This window comes from Heteronotia binoei, chromosome 7 (assembly GCF_032191835.1).
Source record: "Heteronotia binoei isolate CCM8104 ecotype False Entrance Well chromosome 7, APGP_CSIRO_Hbin_v1, whole genome shotgun sequence".
Lineage (NCBI taxonomy): Eukaryota > Metazoa > Chordata > Lepidosauria > Squamata > Gekkonidae > Heteronotia > Heteronotia binoei.
Genome location: NC_083229.1, coordinates 86,482,530 through 86,509,214, shown reverse-complemented (window position 1 = coordinate 86,509,214; position 26,685 = coordinate 86,482,530). Strand labels below are relative to the sequence as shown.

The 26,685-nt window shown below is 41.2% G+C and overlaps 1 protein-coding gene across 18 annotated transcripts in view; it reads right to left on the bottom strand.

The window, feature by feature from the left end:
• Positions 1–26,685, bottom strand: part of PTPRM (protein tyrosine phosphatase receptor type M) — a 792,664-nt gene that overhangs the window by 253,445 nt on the left and 512,534 nt on the right. For all 18 annotated transcript variants that reach the window (XM_060243981.1, XM_060243978.1, XM_060243979.1 and 15 more), the window contains one exon: positions 409–541. In XM_060243981.1, coding sequence (XP_060099964.1) covers positions 409–541 — 133 coding nt within the window. The remainder of the gene's footprint in view (positions 1–408; positions 542–26,685) is intronic.

Below are 26,685 nucleotides of genomic sequence, written 5' to 3'. Positions count from 1 at the left end.
TTTTCTTTTATATTCAACCAGAACAATTTTCTGAGTTTTCTTTAAGAAATCAATATGCCTCTATTTTTCATGCTTGCTCCAGGACAGAGAAAGATATTGTTCTTATATTATTTGGATTGTTACTGGAGTATAAAAGTGCAGAATGCTGGAATCATTGACTGTAGGGTGTTTTGAAGGCAGTAACATTAATTTCCTGAGAACTTTAACACACAGACACAAGCATTAATTTAATAATAATGCTGCAGGAAGAGAGAGTCAGATGTATTATACACCATCACCAGAGCTTTAGGGAGCATAAGCAGAGTTTCTTTCTATGAAGGTGGCTGAAAACTTAGTATGTATCTTACTGAAAACTGTTGTAGGAGATGCTTCAACACAAATGTGCACACACAAAGAATAACTGCTCACCTTTTCTTCATAGCCAAAACAACCCCAAGAAATATAATAACGAACAGCAAGATTCCTGCAATCACTCCAGCAATTTTAACAGTGTGGTCCGTTTGTTTTTCTGGCTCCGGGTCTGGTTTCCTTGTAGCAGCACCTACAGATGCATATTTTAAAAACGACAGAATAAAAGAATTAATACACTTATTTGTTACATAACAATTGAGAGACATCAGCTTTGATTACTGGGATTTCTTTAAAAAACCAAAACCTGACAAGCACTGGAAAAATATCAAAGTATTTATACTCCTAAACCAAATGTTGGTACTATATTTGGTACCTCACCCTTTTATGTGAGCCTGTCCCCCGTCACAATGTTTATTATCATATCCAACCTTTATGTTCATTTTACTATTTAAAAAAACCCAAAACTAGCTACAACACTTTATCCAAATTTGATTTGTGGAACATGTTCTGCAATTATTTTTTCATAAATGGAGCAGTAATTCCTTAACATATTGGTTTGAACACCTGGAAATGTGAGATAACTCCATTTACCAAGCATTTTACCAGCAATTGTTTTGTTTTTACACAATAGTCTTTTTTGTTGCCTTTGGAAATCTAAATCTAGGTCACATCTGGTAAGCAAAAGACTCCTCCTTAGCAATCTATTCACAAAATGGGAAGCAGCTGATGATCACACCACTGGCACCCACATTTAATATCTGTTTAAATGAGATAACCAGTGCCTTACAGCAGCTACTGTCTTTGGCTTTTATAGCTTCCTCTTTACAATCACACACAAAACCACTGTTTATTCTATTTACCATATAATGTGATAGAATGTCAGAATCCATGTCTCATGAAACATCCATTTCTTTGTTAAATAATTTCAGCATGAAAAACTTTTAAGGATTCATTGTTCAATTCACTCTGCTGACCCTTTTAGAAGGCTTCCGGCTTTTTAATCAAAACATGACAGTATTCATCATTTGAGGTATCATGTCACCTTCACAAGGTGGACAGACAATACTGGAAACAAGTCTGATTTATAAGCTTCCTCATTAAACCTTTGGATTGACATAAGCAGGGGTGGGGAGAGTGTAATTAAAGTTTAACATCTGGGGACTAGTATGTTCTGGGTTTCATCAAGGACTTTGAAGACCTGATTAAGTTTTAACTTAAAAAAAAATTGCCTTGATATCAAAGTAATGAATAGTCATTCTAGGACAGTTTTTCTGACTACATTTTTTTTTGCAACTGGTAAGGGAACTTATGGGTGGTAGAGGCTTGCACCAGTGATGAAGTGACATCACTGGCAACATATTGTCATCACTCCCCATTAGGCTTCCCAACCTTCCCGCCCTGGCAGGGGACCCCAGGATTTCCAGCCTCTTCCTCTGCTCCCCCAAAAAACGGAAGCGGGGGGAGGGGGGAAACGGCGCCAAGGAGCGTGGCCCGGTGAGTGGCAGGGGCCACGCTCCAGCGGCATTTGTCCTGGGCTGACCGCCCTCTGGCCGCTTTTGGCCTTGCTCCCTCGGCGAAGGAGAACCAGTTGTCTCCTTCGGGTCCTCGTTTCTTTCGGGTCCTCTTCCGGCTTGGCTTCCGGTCCGCGGTGTTTTTGGCCCGGCCTGCTACAGCCTGGGGATGTCGCGGCGGGCCTTGAGGCGGTTGCAGGGGAAGCTGTGCAGGCAGGCGCTGCCGGAGGCCAAGGAGGAGGAAGAAGAAGGTCTGGGCAGGATGGAGCAAGCGGCAGGCAGAGGAAGCCCCGGCAAGAGGCGGTAGGGCGCGTCGCCAACCTCTTCGAGCTGGTGAGAGGCCCAGGAGGGCTCGGCATTGCTTGCGCTGCTTCCTTCCCTTCGGCGGCTCCCGCGGGGAGGAGGGAGTGTCTGGGCCGGGCTGGGCTCCGAGCTAGGGTTGCCAAGTCCAATTCAAATATCTGGGGACTTTGGGGGTGGAGCCAGGAGTTCAGTTATGTTTGTCACACCCTTGCTCCTGGCTCCGCCCCTAATGTCTCCTGGCACCACCCCCAAAGTCTCCTGGCTCCACCCCCAAAGTCCCCAGATAGTTCTTGAATTGGACTTGGCAACCCTACTCCCCATGCACTCTGCCTGGCAACACATTTGGGCACACAGGAAGTGACATCAGCTTATCATGATTCTGCTGAGACAACCCCTCCCCCCAGTCTTTCTGCTATTTCCCACCTCCCTGGGCAACTGAACAGTGGTGGGGAAGAACTCACTGGCAAGGGGATCCCCTTCTTCCTGTGAGGGCAGCTCTGCAAATGTTCCATGGTATCAAAAAACTGCACACTGAAGTATGCATTGAATAGGGTTCCAATGTTAGACTGCATTACTTTTGAAGCAGTATCATCATGAGGTTATTCCCTGCCATACATACCCAGTTTTGCCAGATATGAAGCACCTAATTTTCCCCTCTCTATTTTTCTTGAAATATCTACCACAGTTTGTCTAAGTGGAAATGGCATAAATTTTTAATATAGCAAAATTAACAGTAGGTAATGTGGGAGAGGATGCTTTCAATTCCAGTCACATAATTTTAGGAAAACTCCCACAAGAGAAGTTCATTGCTTTTTTACTATATCTCCTATGTTTTTATGCTTTCACTTTTCAACAGACAGGTAAAACAACAACAAACAAAAATATACTCCTGATCTCTGACACAGAAGAGTCTAACTGCCAGTCTTCTCAGAATGCCCACAGAACACCCACCCACCTTACAGAATACCCACTTTTTCCTTTGTGCCACAGCTAGGAATGGAATGCAAACATTCACAAAGAAGCAGTAATTGTACCAGTGCCATAATTTGGCCCTGGTGTCATAAACAGCAACTAACCAGGAGTTTATGGACCAAACATAGGAAATGCCATAATCATATCTCCACAGCAGGTCATAGGATCAAGGAAACTGGTTGAAACATATCACTCAGTTCATGTAGCATGCTATATTTCTTTGGGATATATCTCTTATCTCTTCCCCAAGTGCCAGGCTGCATGGACACTAGATAGTTCCCTATAAGACATTCTCCTGAGTTTACACCCTATTATTTCTGTATAGGTCTATGATAGTATTACAGGAAATCTTCTTAGTGGGTCTGTCTAGATGTTCTCAGGAGATCCCCAAGTGGTGGTAGCCTTTAGCAGGTTCTTTTCAGAGAACCCTTAATCTAAGACTGATTCCCCACTAGGCTTGTTCCGGTGTCGGAGCTCGTTTTCCCCCGACGCTTCCATCCGATTTTGCACAAGCTGCCTCTTTCCTGCAGCAAGAAAGATCCTCTGAAATCCAGTTTCTGCTTGCCATGAGAAAGAGGCGGGCCAAGTTGCGGCCACAGGGCAGCTTGTGCGAAATCAGACAGAAGCATCAGCTCCGACGCTGGAACAAGCCTAGTGGGGAATCCGTCCAAGAGAGTTTTCCAACAAGGAAAGGCACCTTCCCTCATCCCTCCTATCACATCTAGCATGTGACCTAGATTGTAATTATAAGCAGACCTTGAATTCAGCAGGAGCTTACAGGAGTACAGCTCCTAAAACTTTCTGACAGTGCCCCCTCCTCCCCACCTACCTTGTCCTTTGAATAGTAGGTGCAGCTGCATAACAATCCCTGGATTAGGAGAGTGGGCAGCCAGCTAGCCACCAGGAGCTTTGCCACACCCCAAGAAGCCCTCATTAATCCCTGGAGAAGCCCACGCTACCCTTTCTCCACTTCTTATGTGATTTTGGGCGGTGGGTGGCTTGCTAACCTTTTGACTGGGGGGTGCAACTAAGAAGAGCCCCAGGTGAGCAAGGCTGGCTTGGGCTGGCTAGGTTTCTACCCAACCCAAGCAGGCCTCGCTCCCCCAGGGCTCTCCTTTCTTGCATTGGGTTGCTTTTCGCTGATGGTGGTGGGGCAGTATATGCTAATGAATTATGCTAATGAGCTCCACCCCATTTTTCTACAAAATGACCCTTTGTTATAAGCCAACATGTATGACCTAGGGCAATTATTTTGTTTTAATGCCTTTGAAAGTAAATAACTCATAACTCATTTGTTATAGCCTTACAAATAATTGTGAAGAAAACTGTGCTAGTTAAACTTAAAAAATAAGGAAAGGTCTCTATTTTTTCTCTCTGATGTCTCCAAAGTCATGTAGCCTAATAACTTTAAGTAGAACATCACTTTTAGCTTAAACCTAAACAATAGCTGAAATCATAGAATCATAAAGTTGGAAAGGACCTCCAGGGTCATCTAGTCCAACTTCCTGCACAATGCAGGAAACTCACAAATACCTCCCCCTAAATTCAAAAGATCCATCCTGTCATATGGCCATCTAGCCTCTATTTAAGAACCTCCAAGGAAGGAGAGCCCACCACCTCCTGAGGAAGACTGTTCCACTGAGGAACCGCTCTAACAGTCAGGAAGTTCTTCCTAATGTTGAGTCGGAAACTCTTTTGATTTAATTTCAACCTGTTGGATCTGGTCCTACCTTCTTGGGCCACAGAAAACAATTCCACACCATCCTCTATATGACAGCCCTTCAAGTACTTGAATATTTATTCTGTTATAAATGCATATGCTCAAAGAATCACTCTGAAACTCCCCTGCCAATTTTTTTTGTACAAGTGTTCTCATCAACTGATATAATGCTAAAGTTTTTTTAAAAAAAAATAGGCAGCAGATAGCTCAGTAACCAATGGAATGTTGTCCCCATTGTTAGCCAGCCTGTAATGTTTTTTATTTTCTACCTTTTCAGACCATTACAGTTTTTATTTCCTACTTCTAAGGCTCTACCTCTTGACCTGCATTATACAGAAACCAGTAAATATCCCCACATCTTCCTGAGGGCAAGGTAAATGATCACCCCTTCAAAAAAAAAAAACCTCATATCCTTAAGAGGCATGCAATCAAATTATTATGCAGGCAGTAGGATCCAAGTAATATCACTTTTCAGCACCTACCTTTAACTCATATTGCAGATAAGGTCAGGGAAATGAAATGTTATACCCTTGTGTGACAGCTGCATTGTGATTAGGAGCATGGAATCATGCAAAACAGGACAGGACTAAATTGCCCTATAGTGGTACACTTCTACCTTTGATTATCTAATTCAAGGGGTCTGCCACAATGCAAAAGGGTCGGAACGATGAGCAAATGCATAAAATTTCATCTTAAAAGAACTGATTTCATTCCTGAGCAGAAAACCTTCCTATGCATGTGAAGTGTGGTAGAGGCAGGAGCTGGGTCAAATGCTCAGTCAATCAATGTAGCATGCAATCAATGCATCAGTTCAGAAGGTCAATCTGTATGTATAATCCAGAAGAGCACAGAGACTCTAATTCTTAACTAGGATGACAATATGCAAGGGAACACTGTGCAGTGTTGAACTACAGAAGCAACAAGAAAGGGTTAATGTTTAAAGTACTGTATAGAAAAGAAGAAGCCTTCTGGCTACTCAGGACAGAGAACAGAATGACCAATGGGAACGTTGTGAGCTCATTATTTGAAAGGAACTCTCAGCCTCTCTAGAGCTATTACCAGAATGGCCATGAAGCTGGCACACCAGTATTGCCCACGAAAATATTGCCCAGGTTAGCCATTCTGATCTGTAACTTTATTAGATTTAAATGATTTTATAGTCTCTAGAATCTGTTTTGAGAAAATTGGTTGCTCAAGAAAAGTCATGTGTTCTGGGGTGAGTGTATTATTGTAACCAATTGATCTAAAGTAATCTTTGATAGTAATCTTTGATAAAGTAATCTCTTGTAATTATTCGAAGAGATTTTTATAAAAAATTTGCAAAAGTTTGAGTAATATCCTTATTCTTAGTTGGTTTTGAGTATTTTCGGCTAAGATAGAACGTGATGATTTTTTTTTGTTTGTTTCACTCTACATCATAACATGTGGAGAGATTTTGGACTTTTCTTCCAGAATTTATTGTGTAAACAATATGTTCTTTTGAATTTTAGTAACCTTGAGAATGAAACCTTTAGTAACCAAGCTTTTTCCTCTCCAAAGTTAGTTTGGGTGAAGTCTTACTACTATCATATTTCTTGTGCTTGACTTCTAAAACTTTGATTTTTTCTTTAAGTTCATTTTATTATTTTTCTTTATTCTTTTTATAGGCTGATGACATCGAAATAAAGCTCCTTTAACATAGCATCTCATGCTAGTTCAAACGCAACTTCACAGTCTGAATTCAAAATAAAATATTCATTGGAATCCTTATTTATCCATGAAATTACAGAATTATCCAATAAAAGTAATTTGTTTAAGGCCAATTGTACTCGTTTTCTATTTCTTTGTTCTACAATGTACACGTGACCCAAGTATGATTTGACCAAAGGGTCAAACCTATTTCAGAAAAAGAGATTTGATGGACAATACCTGGAGATGCTAGTAAATAATCTATTATAGTATAGACCTTATGGACTGGAGAAAAATGGGTAAAGTCCTTCTTCCCAGGATGGGAAAGACACCAAGCATCATGGAGATTAAATTTATTGAGGATGTTACTGAGTTCAGTAAAATGTGTAGTATTGCTAGTGATGTTTTTAATTATAGGTTCTATCTAGAGCAGGGGTGTTGGAACTCATTTGTTATGATGGACAGATCTGACATAAATGAGACCTTGTTGAGCTAGGCCTTGTCAGACCAGACCATGAGTGTACCTATTTAAATTTAGGTAGCAGAGATATAAACTTTTTAAAGGATACAGACACAACTAAAGATTAAAAAAAAACTCCTTAAAACATGTTTAAAATATTAGCACATTGGTATTAAAGGTGTTTTCTTTGTATTTTCCCCATGGGATCTGAGGAACTGGACAAAGGAAGCTCTGGCTCTTTCCCTCCCTCCCTAGGGGACCAGAGAGGGAGGAGCCTCAACCAATGGAGAACATCGGGGTTTTGCTGTGTTCCTCCTGTGTGATTAAGCAAATCTTGCAAACCTTGAGATGCAGAAGGACGCAAGAGAGAGGGAAACGGAAGCAGACAAGAGCTAGTTGCTTAGGGGCCTGATTCAGCCCCTGGGCCGCATGTCTGACACCCTTGATCTAAAGTCTTAAATAGTTTAGCTCCCCACCCGCTAGAACTTCTCCTTCTCCTTCCTGAAAGATAGCTAGTTTAGCTAATGATTCCTCAATGAATATTTGGTTAAAGTTTGGAGCATATAGTGAGTCCAAGGTCAGCACAGATCCATTTTAAAAACCTTTTACAAAGATAAATCTTCTTGGGCTAGTGAGGCTAGTGGTTTAAAAGTTATTACGAGAAAACAAGATGACTACACCCCTGGACTTTAAGGAAAACCTATGTGATTTTAAAATTTGGTTAACTTAAGTTTTAAGATGGGCTTTTTTGGGAAACACTATATCAGGTTTCTCTTTAACTAATGAGGATGTTATTCTCTTGGATTTAATAACATTACGAAGGCCTATACAATTGAATGAAATTGCTTTAACAGAAGAACCCATAGTGACAAGATATAAGATGATATACACAATCCAAAAGTCTTAGGAGAGCTTGAGTCACTACTTGTATAAGGAGTAAACAATATGTTCTAACAAGACTAAAAAAAGATATACTGTAGGAGCAGCCACTGTTGCTTATTGGTATACAGCTTATCTATGACATAAAAGAAAACAATAAAAAATTAACCACAAAAATATGGATTTAAAAAAAAATCACTCAAAAAAAGGAGTGATCTCTTTAAGATCTTCTGGTGGCTTCAAATTAAGAGTCTCCAGTAAAGCAGTACCAGAGGCAAGATCATAAGCTTGGAGATGGGTACCTTTGTATAGTACAATAAGTTTGGATGGGAGCCTCTAGCGATATTGGATGTTTGCTTCATTCAGTGTTGAGGTTATCAGTTTTAGATCTTTTCTCCTCTTCAAGATTCTGAAGAAAGGTCTTGAAAAACAGCAATGCTTTACCCTTTATATTGTAGTGATCCATGTGAACAAGCTTCTTTGAGTAATTTCTGATAAGTACGATGGAGCAGGAATTTCATAATGATGTCCCTGGAATGTGCCGATTTTGGGTGGGGCAAAGGGCCCTCCTGAAAAGCCATTTTGATAGCAGGAGCTACACCATTGTCCAGTTGCAGTATACTGGCGAGTTAGTTAGAAATAAATGAAACAAGGTCCATAGAGCCTTCCAAATTTTCATCAAAGCCCCCCAAATGTTTTAAGTTTCAAGTCCAGCAATTTGCTATTTATACATTCAACATTATATTGCAGTTGTTTATTGTCTTTAGGAGTGTTAAACTAAGTTCCATAGCAGCATCAGCCATTTGAATAGTTTATTCCAGTGAAGTCATAAGTTCTTTCATTTGTTCATAAACTGAGTCTACTACAGCACATAATGCTCTTTGCCTCCAGATGGTTCATGGACTTCAGCATGTCTTCCTTAAGTGACAGTATCTGGTAGCACCTTTTATATCTTCCAACAACAACAAAAAGGTTTTTTAATTCAAAGGGTCTGTTTCAGGAGCTTCTGATTTGTTGTTAGATGTTCTTTCCATATCGTAGGCTAAAATCAGCTGAGTTGATGGAATTGTGGGGCAAAACAGGAGGCCAGGAGTAGAAGGACTCAAACTATGTGACCGCCATTACGAGTGAAACTCCACCCTCTCGGTTATTAACCTACTCGAGTACTAATCTGAGAGAAGCTTACATCAATGCAAGTCTTTTCATGCTGATATTTAATCAGTGAACTGTGAACCTTCCTGAGATACATCAAAATAAAGTATGGATTTTCCAGCAATCATTTAACTGAATAAGTCTCAGTTTCTGAGAAAATGCCATAAAAATACTCCATCAGAGCCTTTGTCTTCAACAAAGTTAGCAAGACGATACCAAGGAGTAAGCAGTAGCTATTGGTATTGCAATTACTTACATGTGGATTATTTTCACAAGTGGTAGAAATGTCCTAGATCCCTAAATTATCAGAAAATTGTTTCCACTGTGTTGCCAAAAGGTCTTGACAGTGGTTCTCTCTCTGGAATTTTTCTTACTTAATTAAGTGGTGTCAATATCAAAAAAGCTAAGGGACCCTGTTTGCAGGGAGGGTGGGATACAAACATAAATAAATAAAATGAATATATCACAACTGCTGCCAAACATGTTAGCTATGGAAGGTTCAAATAATTGCTACTAGAATACTGCTGACAAAGTTAAAGCTTTTAATTTAAATATTAAACTTTCTGCTCTGCCAAACATGAAAATGTCTTGAGTATCCATGTAATTTGGCAAAATATTGTAAAACACATGGAATCTACCTTGTAAGGTTTTTTTTCTTTATTTCACATCTATAAATGTATATACAATTATAAAATAAAACATATCCCAAGAAAGCTTTGCAAAGATCTAAAATAAAATACTTTGAACCCTACCATGGACAAACAATTCCAGGATTATATTTTTATATTCCGTAGCAGGGGTTCTCAACCTTTTGTCAGCCTGTGGGCACCACAGAAATTCAGAAGCAGGGGGCTGCCACAGGACATGAAGCCACAGAATGGCTGCTGCAAAACTATGCAAGATATGCAAAACTAACAGTAACATTTCTAGCAGAAGGTCTGTTTAACAGGATAGCTTTAAAATATTTTCTTGCATACACACAGCTTATCTTCAGTCACTCAGTGAAGATCCTTCTGCTCTGGTGACAGCTGCACCAAAGCGATGTTTTTAAAAATCTTCAGAGCCAATCAGATCTCCAGTGGCCAATCAGAAGCCCTACTGGGGAAAAGCCCCACCTCGGCTGCCTCTTCTTCTAAAAATACTTGGCAGGTGCCATGGTACCCATGGGCTCCCTCATCCTACAGTAAAATTTCCAGAGGATCCCATCAAAAACAGAAGCTACAATGTTCTAGTTTAGCATTAGGAGCCCAGCCAAATTGTTTCTTCTATTAAAGCAAAGCAGATATTTGTTGATGGTGCAGATTAGTTTTCAAAACTTTTAAAGAAGCTGATTAATTAGGATCTGGGGATTAAGAAAAGGATTACAGCACAGAATCATTCCCTACATTAGAAAATACCTGGGGTCTTTGGGGGTGTGGCTGGGAGACTTTCCCATTCCCTAAAATAAAGAAATAAAAATACAGCAGCGCAGTTCCCCTGAATACAGTCATTTCCACATTCGTCAGCAGCTGGCTGTTCTCTCTCTCTCTCTGTTTCACACACATACATACACACACACAGTCACTCATTCACTAGGGTTGCCAAGTCCCCTTATCTTTCCAGTGGAAGCCATTTTTTGGGGGGGGGGGTGTTCTGGGAGGTGGATGGTGATGCAAATGTTGGATCACTTCTGGTAAAATCAAAAGTAACCCAAACAGGAAATGGTTGGCAGCCATTTGAGTGGTATCTAGGGGAATGAAAAGAGACCACTCAAATGGCTGCCAGCCACTTCATGGCCAGTTTCACTCCCCCCCCCTTCTAATTGGGGGGGGGGGAGCAAAAGAGACCACTCAAGTTGCTAGCAGCCATTTGAGTGGTCCTTTGTGCTTCTCCACTCAAATGGCTGCTCTGGGGCAGCACTTCTGGTTTTTCAGGCTACTTCAGGTTTTACCAGAAATGGCCCGAAAAACCTCATTTTGAGGTGTGATTTCTCCAGCTGGTCAGCTAGCCGGTGGCAGGGAAGTCTTCCCCAAACTGGGCGATCCCCCACTGAGACTGGGGGATTGGGATCCCTAACCTATATACTTGTCTTCTGAAGTATCTGATGACTGTCCATTGGGAGACAATTCTATAAACATTAATTAGCAGTGCAATCCTAAACAAAGTTACACCTTTCTGAATCCATTGAATAGACTTGGAAGAGTACCACTTTGTTTAGTATTGTACTGTAAATTATAGAACTGTATACAGGGAGAATGTTCAGAAACCTACTAGGGGCCAGTAAGGATACATTTCACCTTCACTCAGACACATGTGGAAAAGAAATAGGATTATTACTCATTATATTTTTAGTCCACCTTTCATCCAATGAGTTCAGGATAGGATTGCCTTTCCCCTGTTCAGAGTAGGGGATCCTCTGGGTTTGGGAGCTTCTGCCTGCTGCTGGCCAGCAGGGAAAACCTCTCTCCCAAACAGTGTCTGACACACTAGCATCACACAGAAGTGACATCATCGTGTTGGAAGTCACGTGGCAATGCTCTGTCTTTTGGGCAAAATTCTATGGTTTGATGCCGATTTTACCATAGAGAATGATATTATTGACACTATAATATCACTTCTGCATGACATCAACGTGTCATGTCACTCTGCCCTGCTCCTGGAAAGTTTTTCCCCACCCTCACCAGCACAGACATGGGACCTGGCAACCGTAATTCAGGGCTTTATAAGTTTTATTTTCTTAGTTATTCTACACCACTTTTTAAGCCATGGTTTCAAGGCGATTCACAGCAAGTTTTAAGTTACATCACAAATGTAAAACAACAAAATACTGACAAATGAAGCACTAAAAATTAACCCAATAAGATGATTAATTGCTTTTAAAAGCCTGGGAAAACAAAACTGCTTTCAGATGACCACCCCTTTATTCTGAATGAAAAACACCCCTTTATTCTGACAACAACCCTGTAACATACTCTAGATAGAGAGAAAATTCAGTCAGTAAACTTAGAAGGATTAGAACCCAGATCTTTCCATTGCTGTGTTCAAATCATCTAACCATTGTTCCTACTAAAGGTTAACAACACGGCTTTTTGGGAGCAGGAACGCACAGGAACGCACTTCCGGCTGGCTTGTGTCAGGGGGCATGGCCTACAATGCAAATTCGTTCCTGCTGGGCTTTTTCTACAAAAAAGCCCTGTGTGAAACAATGGTGATATCAGAGGGTGTGGCCTAATATGCAAATGAATTCCTGCTGGACTTTTTTCTACAAAAAAAGCCGTTATTAACGCACATGCAATAATTTGCCCCGTTTCTGAAAATGTCACTTGCTAAGAGAAAGGTTAAAGAGCAAAACAGGAAAAGATGTGAAATCAGACCAAGACAGTAATACTATACAAAATTTTTGAGTTTTGATTTTAGGCTTGAAAATGGGCTTTCGACAGGATATCAAAGGCCCTTTAAAAATCCTCCAACCTTAGTGGAATTTTAGTTTTTCATGCTTGTTTGTAGTCCTAATATATTGCTACTTTGGTTCCATTTTAAAATTTCCTTTTCTACACAGTGTTATCAATCAGGCATCACATGGGGATGAGCACAAACCTAACATTTCAGTTCGGTTTGGGGTGGCCATTTTATTATTCCTAGTATAAAGTTAGCTATAGTTTTATATCTGTTTTCCCCCAAGGTTCCACATAGTATTAGTTGCTGGCCATGGCTTTTCAAAATTCCGCCTCCCCCCCCCCCCCGCCACATGTTTTCTCTGCATTTTTAAGACTACCTTTGTGATAACATTTCCTGAAGGAAAGCACCTACATTGTATTTTCTGGAGTGCGTAATGTGTGCTTACTTTTAAAGTGCTGTGCACATCCCCACCCTGCTTTACCACCATTGTCTTTTTTTCAGAGGTGCTGCTTTCTCTGTCACCAACCACCACTTTTTAAAATAAGCTTATGTTGATATATGCCTATATTGAAGTAGAAAACAACTATATACAGGGTTTGGGAGCTGGCATAAATGTGTTAATTTCATTTCAGGTTTAATGTTGCAACCAATATCATCAGACCCTACAGCAGTCCACAACAGCGCAAGTAACATTTCTTCATGAACTAACATTTCCCCTAACTGCAAAAGCTGTATTCCTTCCCGTTTCTCTTGTAGCTATATTCACTCATCAAACAAAGGGTGTTGAGGGGCACTATTATAGTACATGCTCAAAGAAAATTGTATACCTGACTTGTAATACAATAACATTGTTTTGCTTTATTATTAATGGATTGAAAACTTTTGTTGCCACCGTTGGCTGTGATGAAAGCACCAACAACAACGCCATTTTTTTTTTTTTGCAACAGAAAGCCTGAGATTATAACTATGAAAAAGCAAAGAAACAATGCTGTGAGGAAGCTCAGTTCTTGGTGTGGCACAGTTAGAAGTGTGTTGGCAACGAAGCCCGCAAACAGCCCTTGCTTCACAAATTCTAGCTACACTATTAGACGTACATGTTCTTAAATAGCAGTTAATCTGCTGCTTATGTCAAACTAGAATCCTCTGATGCTATCCCAGGCTTCTGGCAAAGTGTCACTATGAATTCAGTTCACTTCCCGGTCAGCAGTAACAAATAGGCAGGAAAAGGGCAGAAGTGTAGGCCATAAGCTAAGTGTCTTTTTCTCCCTCATTCTTGGCTAAGGATTGTCTGTTAACCTCTCCATTTGGTCTAGCTGGTTCAAGCATCACTAAATTGACCACCTGTCATCCCCTCATAAAGGTGGAAGGCAACAGAAGTGAGCATCAGGAATCCTGGTAATCCTAAGTAGGGAACAAAGAGTAGCCCAATAAGCAGGTACTGTGGCCCCGTCCCCCATGACACATAGATGGCCAAATGGGATCAGGCCTCAGAAAGCAGACAGAGACCAACTTGGTAGAGCTAATGTTGGCACAACTGCCCAGAATCTCCTGCTTCTTCACTCCATCAATCTAGTCACAATAACTGCTCCAGTTAAGGCCTTCTGGGCACTTTGGATTCACAGAAAAACTTTGGAACAGCACAAGTGGAAGAGCTTAGCACCACAGTATGTGAGCTCTGCAACAGAGGACTCCCTCTGCAACACACAAAGAAAGCTGTGCATGGATCAAAGGTATAGGATCCAAGCCCTGTTTTAATACCCAGATATTACAATAAATTGGAATTTATTCAAACCATGAATATAACAAAATGTTTTAATGAAGCCAATTTATTTACATCCACCTACACTCCAAAGTTTCTCTCTTTATTTGACATTCTGATGAAGCTACCCTCCTGCCAAAGATTATGTAGGAGTTCATGTTCTATATCTTCATCTCATGAGTGGGAGATGTAAAATAACTATGATGAGAGAGTGGTAATCTATTTTCCATGTGTAGTCATAGTTCTGATTTTATTTTAGTTTGATAGCTGGAGAACATTTGGCTTTTGAAAATCTATCTGAAAGATATACTTCGTGGGTTTTTTAAAAATTAAGTTCAGGCATTCATTTTTAATGAGACATTAGTTCATGTTTTGTTCTTGTGTTTTCAACTGCTAACAAAGCTGACATATTTTGGATGGGGCTGTGTGCCAAGCTGTACCATGCAGATGGTACAAGTATTTCAAATTTGGTTGAAATTACCCAACTGTGCCCAAACAAATTCATTTTGCCTCAGTTCATTTTAGTTTTTCAACTTTCCATAATATTGTGGGGAACTGGCCTTTGTGGCATAGTGTTATTTGAACTACGATTTACTGACTAAAGTGGTTATTTTGTAGTTAGAACTGGCAAAAGGTTGGCTAGCTTCAGAAATTTTTTGCCTAAAATTCTCCTTAACTAAAACATCTTCATTAAGGGCAATTATAATTCTATCAGATTTTTATGCATAATCTAAAATCAGCTGTGATAAACTGCAAAGGGAGCATGGGTAATAAAAATTAATTTCTTAGATTTAAAGCAAAGGCCTACACAGCCAGTTTCCCTAACTCCAAGAAAGTGGCTTGTTTCCTGTGTTTAGTCACAGAAACATATTACTATGTCCTGAGAACCTCCCTCCATCATTAGGCAGGATTGAAAGCCTGCATTAGAATACATCTGAATGCTGTAGGACTTCACTGTGAACATAATGTAAGCGGTGAGACAAATTAGAGAAATAGGAAAGTTTCAGCCACTGCATTTTTCTATGGTAAGGATTCTGTTTCAGAGTTAGGAAGTAATGGAAATCAAGAAGAATTACATTGTCAGAAGGGATTCAACAAATGAATATGGTGACAGAGTGGAAGAAAGTAGCAAATGTGCCATCACTAGTTAAGAAACCCACATGTTGAGAGAAGTCAGATTTTGAGGGGAGAGCAAACAGATTGGTTGCCTGTTTATTTTGAAGTCAGTAGGCAAAGATTTGTAATCTTCTACCAGGTTACAAAGTAGAAATGAATGTATTTCACAGTGGCCAAGATCTATACCATGCTTGGATTCTATACATAGGCAAGTTCTTATTTCCTTGCTGGGTTATCTTTTGCTTTGTCAGCCAGTGCACCAGTTTTCAGGCATAAGAACCATCACAACAGTAAACATTTAACTCAATACAACCTTGGAGCTCTCAGCTTTGGTCATTAATAATGTTCAAACATCACTCTTTACTACATTTTTCATAATACATACGATAAAACTGAACTGCGATCCTCATTGGTTCTTTACTACATTTTTGTACAATTCAAACAAGTTTGTTTCTATGTTATTGCTTAGCATTTATGGGGACTGTCACCATCAGCAAAAGATACTCTGTTCCCATCCTCCTCCTCCATTATTCATCAACTGTAGCTATTTATTTGTGTTGCACATGGGTAAGCATACTTAAAGTGTATATACTCCCACTAGCAAAGCAATTTCTGGAAGAAAATACCTAGTATTTGAGTCAGTGGTTCATACAAAAAGGAGGAGAAACTGCAGTCTCACGAGCAGGGAGAAGAGAAGAGAAACTCTGGCAATTCTGTATCCTCTTAACATTTTCTTGTAACTATACTGTTTTATAGATGAAACTGCCACAGCAAAAATGACAAATATAACACATAAAGGAACAAAAAGGAGCAATAAATCACAAGTGACACTGCGGCCTATTAAAATACATTCAGCTGGTGTTGCAAAAAAGAGAACGTTTTCCATTCACTTTACATTCTGCCCTGCAGAATAGAACAAATCAGAATTTTTGAATTATCAGTGTTACAAATGCTTGAAGTAGATAATACTGGCAATAAGGTTGGTGACAAAAGAAGTGTTGCCCACTGATGGCGGCTGCCAGTAAGAAGACCTTATCTAACCAGGCTGAGAGAGTAGATCTGATCAAATAAAAAAAAACCTGTGATAGTGAGTGGGTTCTGTATTTTACATAGCACTTGTGTTGTAAAGCAACGTCACACCAGAGTCGGAAATGACTGGTGCTTGCACAGGGGACTACCTTTACCTTTACTGTGTTTGTTATGTGTACCTTCAGCAAATATATCAGTCAAGTTTAATATGGCAATAAAAAAGGCCAACGCCATGCTGGGAATTATTAGGAAGGGAATTGAAAATAAATCAGCCAGTATCATAATGTCCCTGTATAAATTGATGGTGAGGTCTCATTTGGAATACTGTGTACAATTCTGGTCACCGCACCTCAAAAAGGATATTATAGCATTGGAAAAAGTGCAGAAAAGGGCAACTAGACTGATTAAAAGTTTGGAACACTTTCCCTATGAAGAAAGGTTAAAATGCTTGGGGCTCTTTAGCTTGGAGAAACGTCGACTGCAGGGTGGCATGATAGAGGTTTACAAGATTATGCATGGGATGGAGAAAGTAGAGAAAGAAGTACTTTTCTCCCTTTCTCACAATACAAGAACTCATAGGCATTCAATGAAATTGCTGAGCAGTGGGTTAAAACGGATAAAAGGAAGTACTTCTTCACCCAAAGGGTGATTAACATGTGGAATTCATTGCCACAGGAGGTGGTAGCGGCTACAAGCATAGTCAGCTTTAAGACGGAATTGGATAAAAATATGGAGCAGAGGTCCATCAGTGGCTATTTAGCTACAGTATACACACACACATACATATATATGTGTGTGTGTTTGTGTGTGTGTGTATATGTATATATGTATACGTATGTATGTCTGTGTGTGTGTATACACACACACATATATTGGCCACTGTGTGACACAGAGTGTTGGACTGAATGGGTCATTGGCCTGATCCAACATGGCTTCTCTTATGTTCTTATGGTCAGAGACCCATCCAAAAAAGAAAGAAAAATAAGTAACAAGTGACATTAGAAAAATCAAGGTATACAATTCAGAGTATAAATTATCCATAAAAATTTCAGTTTCCATTTCCAGTTATAAAACAAAGTAAATAAAATATTTAATAGATATTCAAATATTTTATCAATTAGTTGTTTATAGAGTTTTAAAGCTTGTACAGCAACTGTTGCCCCCTTTATAGTAATTTCCTAATCCCTATCTGCTAAAAACTTTTCTAAATAAAAGCTAGAATCTCTCCCCAGGAATTGGGCACAAATAGGAACAATATAAGCCGAGTGAATGTTCTGATAATATTTATATTCAAAGAGAATGTGCTCTCTCATCTCCATCCTCCTGTATCTGCAAATACATAACCTTTCCTTGTAGGGGTGCCTTTTATATTTACCTTTTGTGATTGTTGAAGGAAACATATTCGCTGTCATGAGTGTGAAGACTCTTCTGTAATCAGGTTTATCTAAATTCTGCAAGTTTGGCATCAAGCAAATATATAATGTAAGTAACAAGCGCATATCCCTGAATGCTAGTTTAAATGAGAGGGGAATAATGTCTAGGTCATAGTTCACCCATTCATACACAGGATGAATCTTGCAGACTTTCTGCGTTTAATGTGACCATGTAACTGAGGCAAATGGTATTGTCCAATAAAGTGGAACTGCTCAGAGAAACAAAAGTTTAGAGAAATTTGATCATCTGGTTCCAGATACAAGAAATTTTTATATCAGTAATATAAGATGATGATGGACAGCAGGAGTGTGCAACCCTTCCCCTGGTATTTTTCAGGTATGGATATACTGAACCTAAAAAATATTAGTATTTCCTGATATTATTGCATACCAATACTAATATGGCATTTGATATTTGGGAAATATTAAGGAAACCCACATTATACTCACATAGGGTATAACTGAGAATCGATTTGATGTTAGAGGCACCAATTTCACAGCATAGCAAAGTTCCTGCTTCTCCTCAACATCTGTCCCCCAAGTTTTAAAAAGATAAGATAAGGGATCTGATTCTATGGGCCCCCAAAGAAGGAAAGGAGGGGGGAAAGGCATTTAAAGAGACTGTGGTCTGTTTAAATGTCTTCTGAGTTCACTTGCTGAGTTGTGCTGCAGCAGTAGCACAGCTTGGAAAAGACCCTCTTTAAATGCCTTCTCCAAGCTGCACTACTCAGCAAGTGAACTCAGAAGACATTTAAACAGACCACAGTCTCTTTAATTGCCTTCTTCAAGCTATGCCCAAATAAAAGCTGTATAATATTGGCTTTTATTTGGGCTCAGCTACATCAGTAGCTGAAAATAAACTTTAATTTATTTTCAGCTTAAAAAAAACCTAGTAAGGTATTTTTTCAGGGTTTTTTTTGTTGTTGCTCAGGTAATCAGAAAACACACCCCTAATGGACCGACATTACTCTGAAAGACACACAGAGCCAAAATGGGGAAGAAAAAGCATCCTAGAAGGCATTCAGATTCACACTCACCTCTGGTTGGTCAAACAGCTGCACACTGATGACCTTTTATTGAAAGAGCTAACCAATTAAATCAGGGTTGTTGGGCAAATAAAAGAGCCATATTTACTCCTTAAGCCAGCTTTTATTCATAGAAAAAACACCTCATTAGCCCCATAAAATTTAAGAGACTTCCTAAGAACCTCTATGGCAGAGGTGTCGAACTCATTTGTTATGAGGGCCGGATCTGATATAAATGAGACCTTGAGGGGCCGAGCCATGTCTGGTTGGCTGAGCCATGTCAGGCTGGGCCATGTGTGTACCAATTTAAGATTAGGTAGCAGACAAAAATATATATTTTTAAAAACTTAAAACATTAGCACTGATTGGTCTTAAAGGTGCTTTCTTTGTATTACTCCCATGGGATCCAGGGAACTGGGCAAAGGAAACTCTGGTTCTTTCCCTCCCTCCCCAGGGGACCAGGAGAGGGAGGAACTTCAGCCAATAGAGGGAAGAGAGGCTTGGCTCAGTAGCTCTGCTGTGTGATTGGGAGAGCCTGGCAAAGCAAGCTATTCCTCCCCCCCTTCCTCCCCAAGGGAGGAGCCTCAATCAATGGAAAAAGCTGAGCTTTTGCTCTGTAGCTCCTGTGCAATTGAGCAAGCCTTGCAAAGCAAGTTGTGATGCAGAAGGGAGCAAGAGAGGGAGAAGGAAGCAGATGACAGCCAGTTGCTTGGGGCCCTGATTCGGCCCCTGAACTGCATGTTTGACACCCTTGCTCTGGAATGAGATTATTTTTAATCCATGGCTGCTCAACAATCCCTCCGATGTTACTAAAATGCAGAGATTCCTCTCTTTCAAAATTTTTGCCTGTAGAATTTTCACAGATGAGATGATCTACTCACTTCTTTCAAATAGCATACCCACAGTATCTGAGTCTTCTGGCCTTGAGTTAATAGCTTCTGCTGGGGCAAATAACAAAGTGCCACCAGCTTAAATACTCCCCCTTAAGATTAACTTCTTAAGAGAAATTGTCTCTGGTGAGCAAGTGAACATCACCTCCACTTTGGACAATTTAAAAAATTCCTTGTAGAATCTTCACTCCATGACTTTGCCACTTAATTTATTCCTCTCAGTGAGACAACCATGAGCAACCCAAGGTTCCAAGCTCAATACAGCACCAACTCCACAGATCAGATAGTTCAGTTCTGCTCCATGACTCAATTAAGAAAAACTCCAATTCAGACTTAACTAAGTCTGCAATTCCAATGAGCACTGAAAAGGCATCCTCAAAGGCAAGTACATATCCTAACATATAGTACATATCCTAATATAAACACTCCTGCAGAAGTGCTAAGTCACTCTGATCCTTTTTACAGTAAAGAGGCCATAGGCATAATTGTCTCTGTTTCCCCCCCACCCTGTAGTTCATCAGACCTAGAGGCTCCCAGCCTACCTGGATTACTAAAGACTTCAATGGAACCTCTACATCTACCTAATATGACTCTACTTATGAAATCCAATATCAATATCTTCTACTTAGTTCTCACGTGAAGGGCTTACTACATGATGTGGCTGAAGCTGGTCTGGATTCCCCACCAAGGGGAAGGTGGGATATAAGTCAAATAAATGAAATGAAATGATGAATTTCATGAGCCACACAGATCGATTCATGGCAACATCCAAATCCTCTAGAATACCTATCCTTGTTTGACCATTGCTATTCTTCAAGAGATCAGGACTCGTGCCTACAATAGTGGATGGATTTACCACATCTGAATTACACATCTCTGTAGCTCCTGTGCAAGGAGAAAGGACAGACCCAAGGGAGGTCTGTCTATAGTATCTATGAAACTTTAGGCCACAATAGTAAAATTAGGGGAAAATGCCAAAATAACTACAGGCCATAGCTATACAATTAAATAGATTTTGCCTTCTAGTTATATATATATATATATATATATATATATATATATATATATATATATATATATATAAATAACCTGTTAGATAATAAACATAGGCTACAAGAAATCTGGAGCAATCTTGAAAAGTATGTAATCAGTCTCCTACTGAAATTCCCTGATACTTCTGTTTTAGTAGATGGCAATTTTAATATCAGAGTAAGCCCCTCTGATGAAATGCTGTATTTAAGTAATAATGTTGCTCCTCCCTCAGATGAGTCAACCTATCCCTTACCACCCAGACAATCTAAAGATACTAAATCAAATTGGAAAGGATTTTGCTTAGCACAATTAGCAAACAGAGTAGGTATGTTTATCTTGAATGGTTGAGTCAAGGTTGATATTCCTGGTGAGTACACATTCTAGTTGAGCCGAGAAGCTAATACCATTGATTTTGTCTTAGCTTTGCATAAACTGTTAAATTATGTAGATCATTTAAGAGATGGATAGCAACCACTTGCCAATCACCTTAGCATTAGAGATTCAAAATCTAATGATTCACTTAACTAAGAACTTTGATGCAGAGCTGACTCATGTTTCTGGTTATAAAATAATTGAATAGTCCAAAAATGTAGACGAGTGAACCAAGGACTTTCTCAGTTCTGACAAGATCCACCAGTTCCACAGCAAAATGATCAATGGCATGCACTTTGAAGCCATCTTAGTTATCTACAAATATTGAATGGATGGCAAGAACAGTTTACTAAAAGCAAATAATCCTAGATCCCTGAGAGTACCACACGAGGGGTGCGCATTTGGTAACACCAAGTTGGAATTTTTTTTAAAAAAAACACCTTATTACTGTTTTCTGAATATTTTTCAGCTACATTTATTTATTTTTATTTTATTTATTTATCTTATCAGATTTATATCCTGCCCTCCCCTAACAGGCTCAGGGTGGCTAACAACAGTTAAAAACCACATAGAATACTAAAAAATATATACAATAAAATTAATTCTACACATTTTAACCATAAAATCCAAGATACACGTTGGTGTTTCTCAATATCTATATTTGTCCAGTGGAACTGTCAGTGCTGTGGGACATTTGCTACCTCCCCTTAACTATTGAAGGCAAGCTTAAATAGTTCAGTCTTACAGGCCCAGCTGAACTGTGGCAAGTCCCGCAGGGCCCTGATGTTTTTGGGGAGGGCATTCCACAGAGCTTGGGCTATTGTTGAGAATGCTCTGGCTCTATTGGTGGACAATCGAACTTCTTTCAGTCTGGGAATCTGAAGCAGATTTTGGGACTCTGAACGTAGTACTTTCTGGGGCACAGGGGAAAGGCGGTCCTGAAGATAGACAGGTCCCAGGTCATATAAGGTTTTAAAGATTATAACCAGCACCTTGAAATGAATCCAGAATGCCACAGGCAACCAGTGTAACGTTTCCAGCGCAGGTTGGATGTGCTCACTGGTTGTTGCGTTTTTCACCAGTTGCAGCCTCCAGAGTAAAGTCAAGGACAGCCCCATGTAGAGGGCGTTACAGTAGTCTATTCTTGAGGTGACCATCGCATGGATCACTGTTGCCAAGTCGTTACGCTCCAGGTATGGAACCAACTGCCCTATCCGCCTAAGAAAAAAAAATGCAGATTTGGCAGTGGCTGCTATATGAGCCTGCATTGTTAATGAAGGCCCCAGGAGCACCCCTAAGCTCTTAACCCTTCATGCTGGCACCAGTGGCATCCCATCAAAGGCTGGCAAAGGGATCTTTCTACACAGGCCGCTGTGACTAAGACACAGGATCTCTGTCTTCATTGGATTCAATTTCAGTCAACTCTGCCTGAGCCATTTCATTATGACTTGCAATGCCAAGTCCAGATTTTCTGGGGCACCGCGGGACTGGCCCCCCATCAATAGATAGAGCTGGGTGTCATCTGCATACTAGTGACAACTGAGCCCATATCTCTGGGAAATCTGGGCAAGGGGGCACATATAGATGTTAAACAACATTGGGGTGAGAACCGCCCCTGAGGCACCCAACACACAAGTGGGTGTCTCTGGGATGATTGCTCCCCTATTGCCACCTTTTGTCCCTAGCCTTGGAGAAAAGAGGTAAGCCATTGAATTCCCACACAGGTGAGGTGGCGTAACAGTAGCTGATGGTCGACTGTGTCAAATGCAGTTGACAGGTCTAACAACGGCAGCACTGCTGAGCCACCCCAATCCAGATGTCTCAAAAGATCATGCATGAGGGTGACCAGTACTGTCTCTGTCCCATGACCTGGACGGAAGTCAGACTGAAATGGGTCTAGCATGCAAGCGTCATCCAAAAACCCCTGTAATTGTGCTGCCACTGCCCTCTCAATGACTTTACCCAAAAAGGGCAAGTTTGACACCGGCTGGTAGTTTGCCAATATGGTCGGATCCAAAGATGTTTTTTTGAGGAGAGGGCAAAACACAGCCTTTTTAAGGGGCATGGGAAAGGTTCCTTTAGTCAAGGACCTGTTGATAATCTTCTGCAATGGGATTCGCAGTTCCGTTCAGCAAGCATGCACCAGCCAGGACGGACATGGATCCAAACTGCAGGGACGCACAGTACAGAGGACTTTGTCAACTTCCCCCAAGCTGAGTGGAGTGAAATGATCCAGGATCAAACCAGAAGACGTGCTTGGAGCCTTGAGTTCACTTACTGTATCAGAATTAGCGGGAAGGTCACAGCGGAGTGATAGGACCTTATCTATGAAAAAAATTGCAAAGGCCTCACAGCCAGTCTCCAGTTCCCTATCATTTGGTTTGCACTGTGGCAAGTTTGTAAGGTTCTGAGTTGTACTAAATAATTGGGCCAGGTGAGAATTCGCAGACACAATCTGGGTTGCAAAGTAAACCTTCTTTGCAGCCTTGATTGCTATCTCATAGGACTTCATCAACAGCCTATATGATGTTCTTGTAGCCTCATCATGAGCACACCGCCATCGCCTCTCTAGTCGTCTAAGCCACCATTTCATCAGCCGCAGTTCCAGGGTGTACCACGGCGCAAGTCGTGAGTGATGGCGAAGAGGACACCGGGGAGCAATTTCATCTATGGCTGAGGAGAGCTGTTGATGTCACATCTCTACTAGTTCATCCAGTGAATTGCCAGGGGGTCAAGGATCCCGCAGAGCCATTTGAAGCCGCATTGGGTCCATCTGGCTTCGCGGGCGAGCTAAAATACGCTCGCCGCCTAAACAGGGTTGTGGTGGCACAACCATATGGGCCTTCAGGGTATAGTGGTCCGACCATGACACAGCCTCAGCAGTAATCCAGTCCACCGTAACCCCCGCTGCAACGATCAAATTCAACATGTGCCCATCCTGAAGGGTAGTAGTTGTTACTGGGAGACCCCCAGTGTTGTCATGGATGAAACTAGGTCCGTCGTCTGTACAGAGTCTGTATCATCGGCATGGCTTTACATATAAAGCTCAGTATTTTCCAAGGTATTCAAAATGGCCAAGACCGAAAAATTCTGAAAATATATTTGGGATTTTACAGGACCTCCAGATAGGTGGAATTAAAGGGCTCAGCATGGCCCAGCAGTTCCTGAAGCTTGCTTTCTCCTGCAGCCTGGTTTAAACCAGACTGCAAGAAAAAGCAAGCCTGGCCAGGATCTCCTTTGTTGCATGGATATTTCATGGATGCACTCCTTTGTTGTGCTCACATGGCACAGCTGCTCCTGAGACCCCCTTCTCCTGCAGCTTGGTTTAAACTGCAGGAGACGAGTCCAGTCATGATTTCTGTGCTGCACTGAAGAATGTCCTCTGCTTGACACAGCAGTTCCTGGGGCTCACTTTCCCCTGCAGGCACCCACTCTCTCCAAGCAGCAAGTTCACTATACCTGTTCTGAACCCAAAAAATAGCACTGGGGGGGTGCACACCCCTATACCCCAAACAACCATGATTCAATCAGAAATGGTTGTCAGCAAAAAATAAATAGCCAAGTTTATTCAGTAACATCTGTGTAATTCCTTCAGACGTGTAGGTTTTAAAGCAATACAAAAAACTAATAAAAAAGAAAAAGAGAGAAGCACTATATGTGGCCTGGCTCCAACTTACCCAGTAGGGATCCCAGCCCCCAGTCCCAGTGGGGGATCTCCTGATTTGGGGAGGACTTCCCTGCCTCCACCCAGATGGCCAGCGGGGGAAGGAAAGGAAAGGTCCCCTGTGCAAATACCAGTCGTTTCCGACTCTGGGGTGACGTTGCTTTCACAACGTTTTCATGGCAGGCTTTTTATGGGGTGGTTTGCCATTGCCTTCCCAAGTCATCTACACTTCCCCCCCCCCCCAGCAAGCTGGACCGACCTTGGAAGGATGGAAGGCTGAGTCAACCTTGAGCTGAAAACTCAGCTTCCGCTGGGAATCAAACTCAGGTTGTGAGCAGAGCTTAGGACTGCAGTACTGCAGCTTTAACACTCTGTGCCACGGGGCTCTTCCAGTGGGGAAAATCCACCCCAAAATGAAGTTTTTCAGCCCATTTCTGGTAAAACCGGAAGTGGCCTGAAAAACCAGAAGTGCTGCCCCAGAGAAGCCATTTGGGTGGGGAAGCACAAAAGACCAATCAAATGGCTGCTAGGAACTTGCTTCACCTGGGGAAGCAAAAAGGACCACTCAAATGGCTGCAAAGCTTCAGTGATCCTTTAGGCTAACAGCTATCCCTTTACAGGGATCAATTTTGCTCCTCTCCTCCACATTAGAAGGGAGCGGGGAGAAGTGAAAATGGCCATGAAATGGCTGGCAGCCATTGGAGTGGTCCATTTTCATCTCCCTAGATACCATTCAAATGGCTGCCAGCCACTGCCTGTTTGGGCTACTTCTGTTTTACCAGAAGTGGTCCAAAATGTCATTTGCATCCCCCCGCCTGCCAGAACACGCCCCCCCCCCCAAGGCCTCCACTGGAAAGGTAAGGGGGCTCGCAACCCTCGTGAATGAGGAAATGACTGTATTCAAGGGAAGTGCTGCTGTATTTTTATTTCTTTATTTTAGGGAATGGAAAAGTCTCCTGGCCACACTCCCCAAAGTCCCCAGGTATTTTCTTCATTAGATATGGCAATTCTATTACATAGGCCACCAAATCCAAAGATGCCTTGCTCTTTTTGAGATCTGTTTCAGGTGGATTCCAATTAGACAACTGAAAACCTTCCTGTGAGATACCTGCAAAACATGGGAGGCTTATTTTTATGCACACTGCACCACAGAGCCCAACCAAGTGCCCCTTCCACCTACTAATATGGAAAACTTCCCACCCTGGCCTCCAGTCTCAGCTGCAGGAGTCAAGAGGCTTGTAGCTCAGCTAAGGGTGGGGATGACCCCAGGGAGTGATCTAATCCCTCCAGAGCTGATCAAAATAGTTATAAAATGGCGGACACCAGTTTTTACCGCTCTTTTCACATACACTCACCAAACTGTACAGATTCACAGAAAATGGCTCTGGCCACCATAATTCCAACAGATTAAAAAAGGGGTGAAATCAGATCCTTTTAATTACCACCCAATTAGAGTGGTGGATAAGCTTTATGCCAGACATCTATACTAGAAGTCTTGGAAGTGACTTGATAAGGAGAACATCTTAGTTGAGAAACAAGCAGGTTTTAGAAGCGGTCGCTCCACAATGGATCAGTACTTGACTCTGCATCATCTGGTGGAGAAATATGCTGCCAAGTCACATGGGGCACTTTACACAGCCATTGTTGATTATAAAGATGACATTTGATAGTATCTCACATGACAGACTATGGCTAAAATGAGACTGCAGATAGGCTGCAGCGTGCTTGCCCTTAAACACATACTACATAAGAACAACTATTTGTCAGTGATATGTAACCCAAATGGTCATCTGTTCCATATGATCCCTATCAGGAGAGGTGTGAATCAATGAAGCATCCTTGCTCCCTTATTATTGAACTTGCATATAAACTGCATAGTACAAACCTTATCCAGTCGTGACTTCCATCCACTCCAGGCCTTGGATTCAGCAGGAGCTCACAGGAGCACAGCTCCTGTACCTTTCTGAAGGT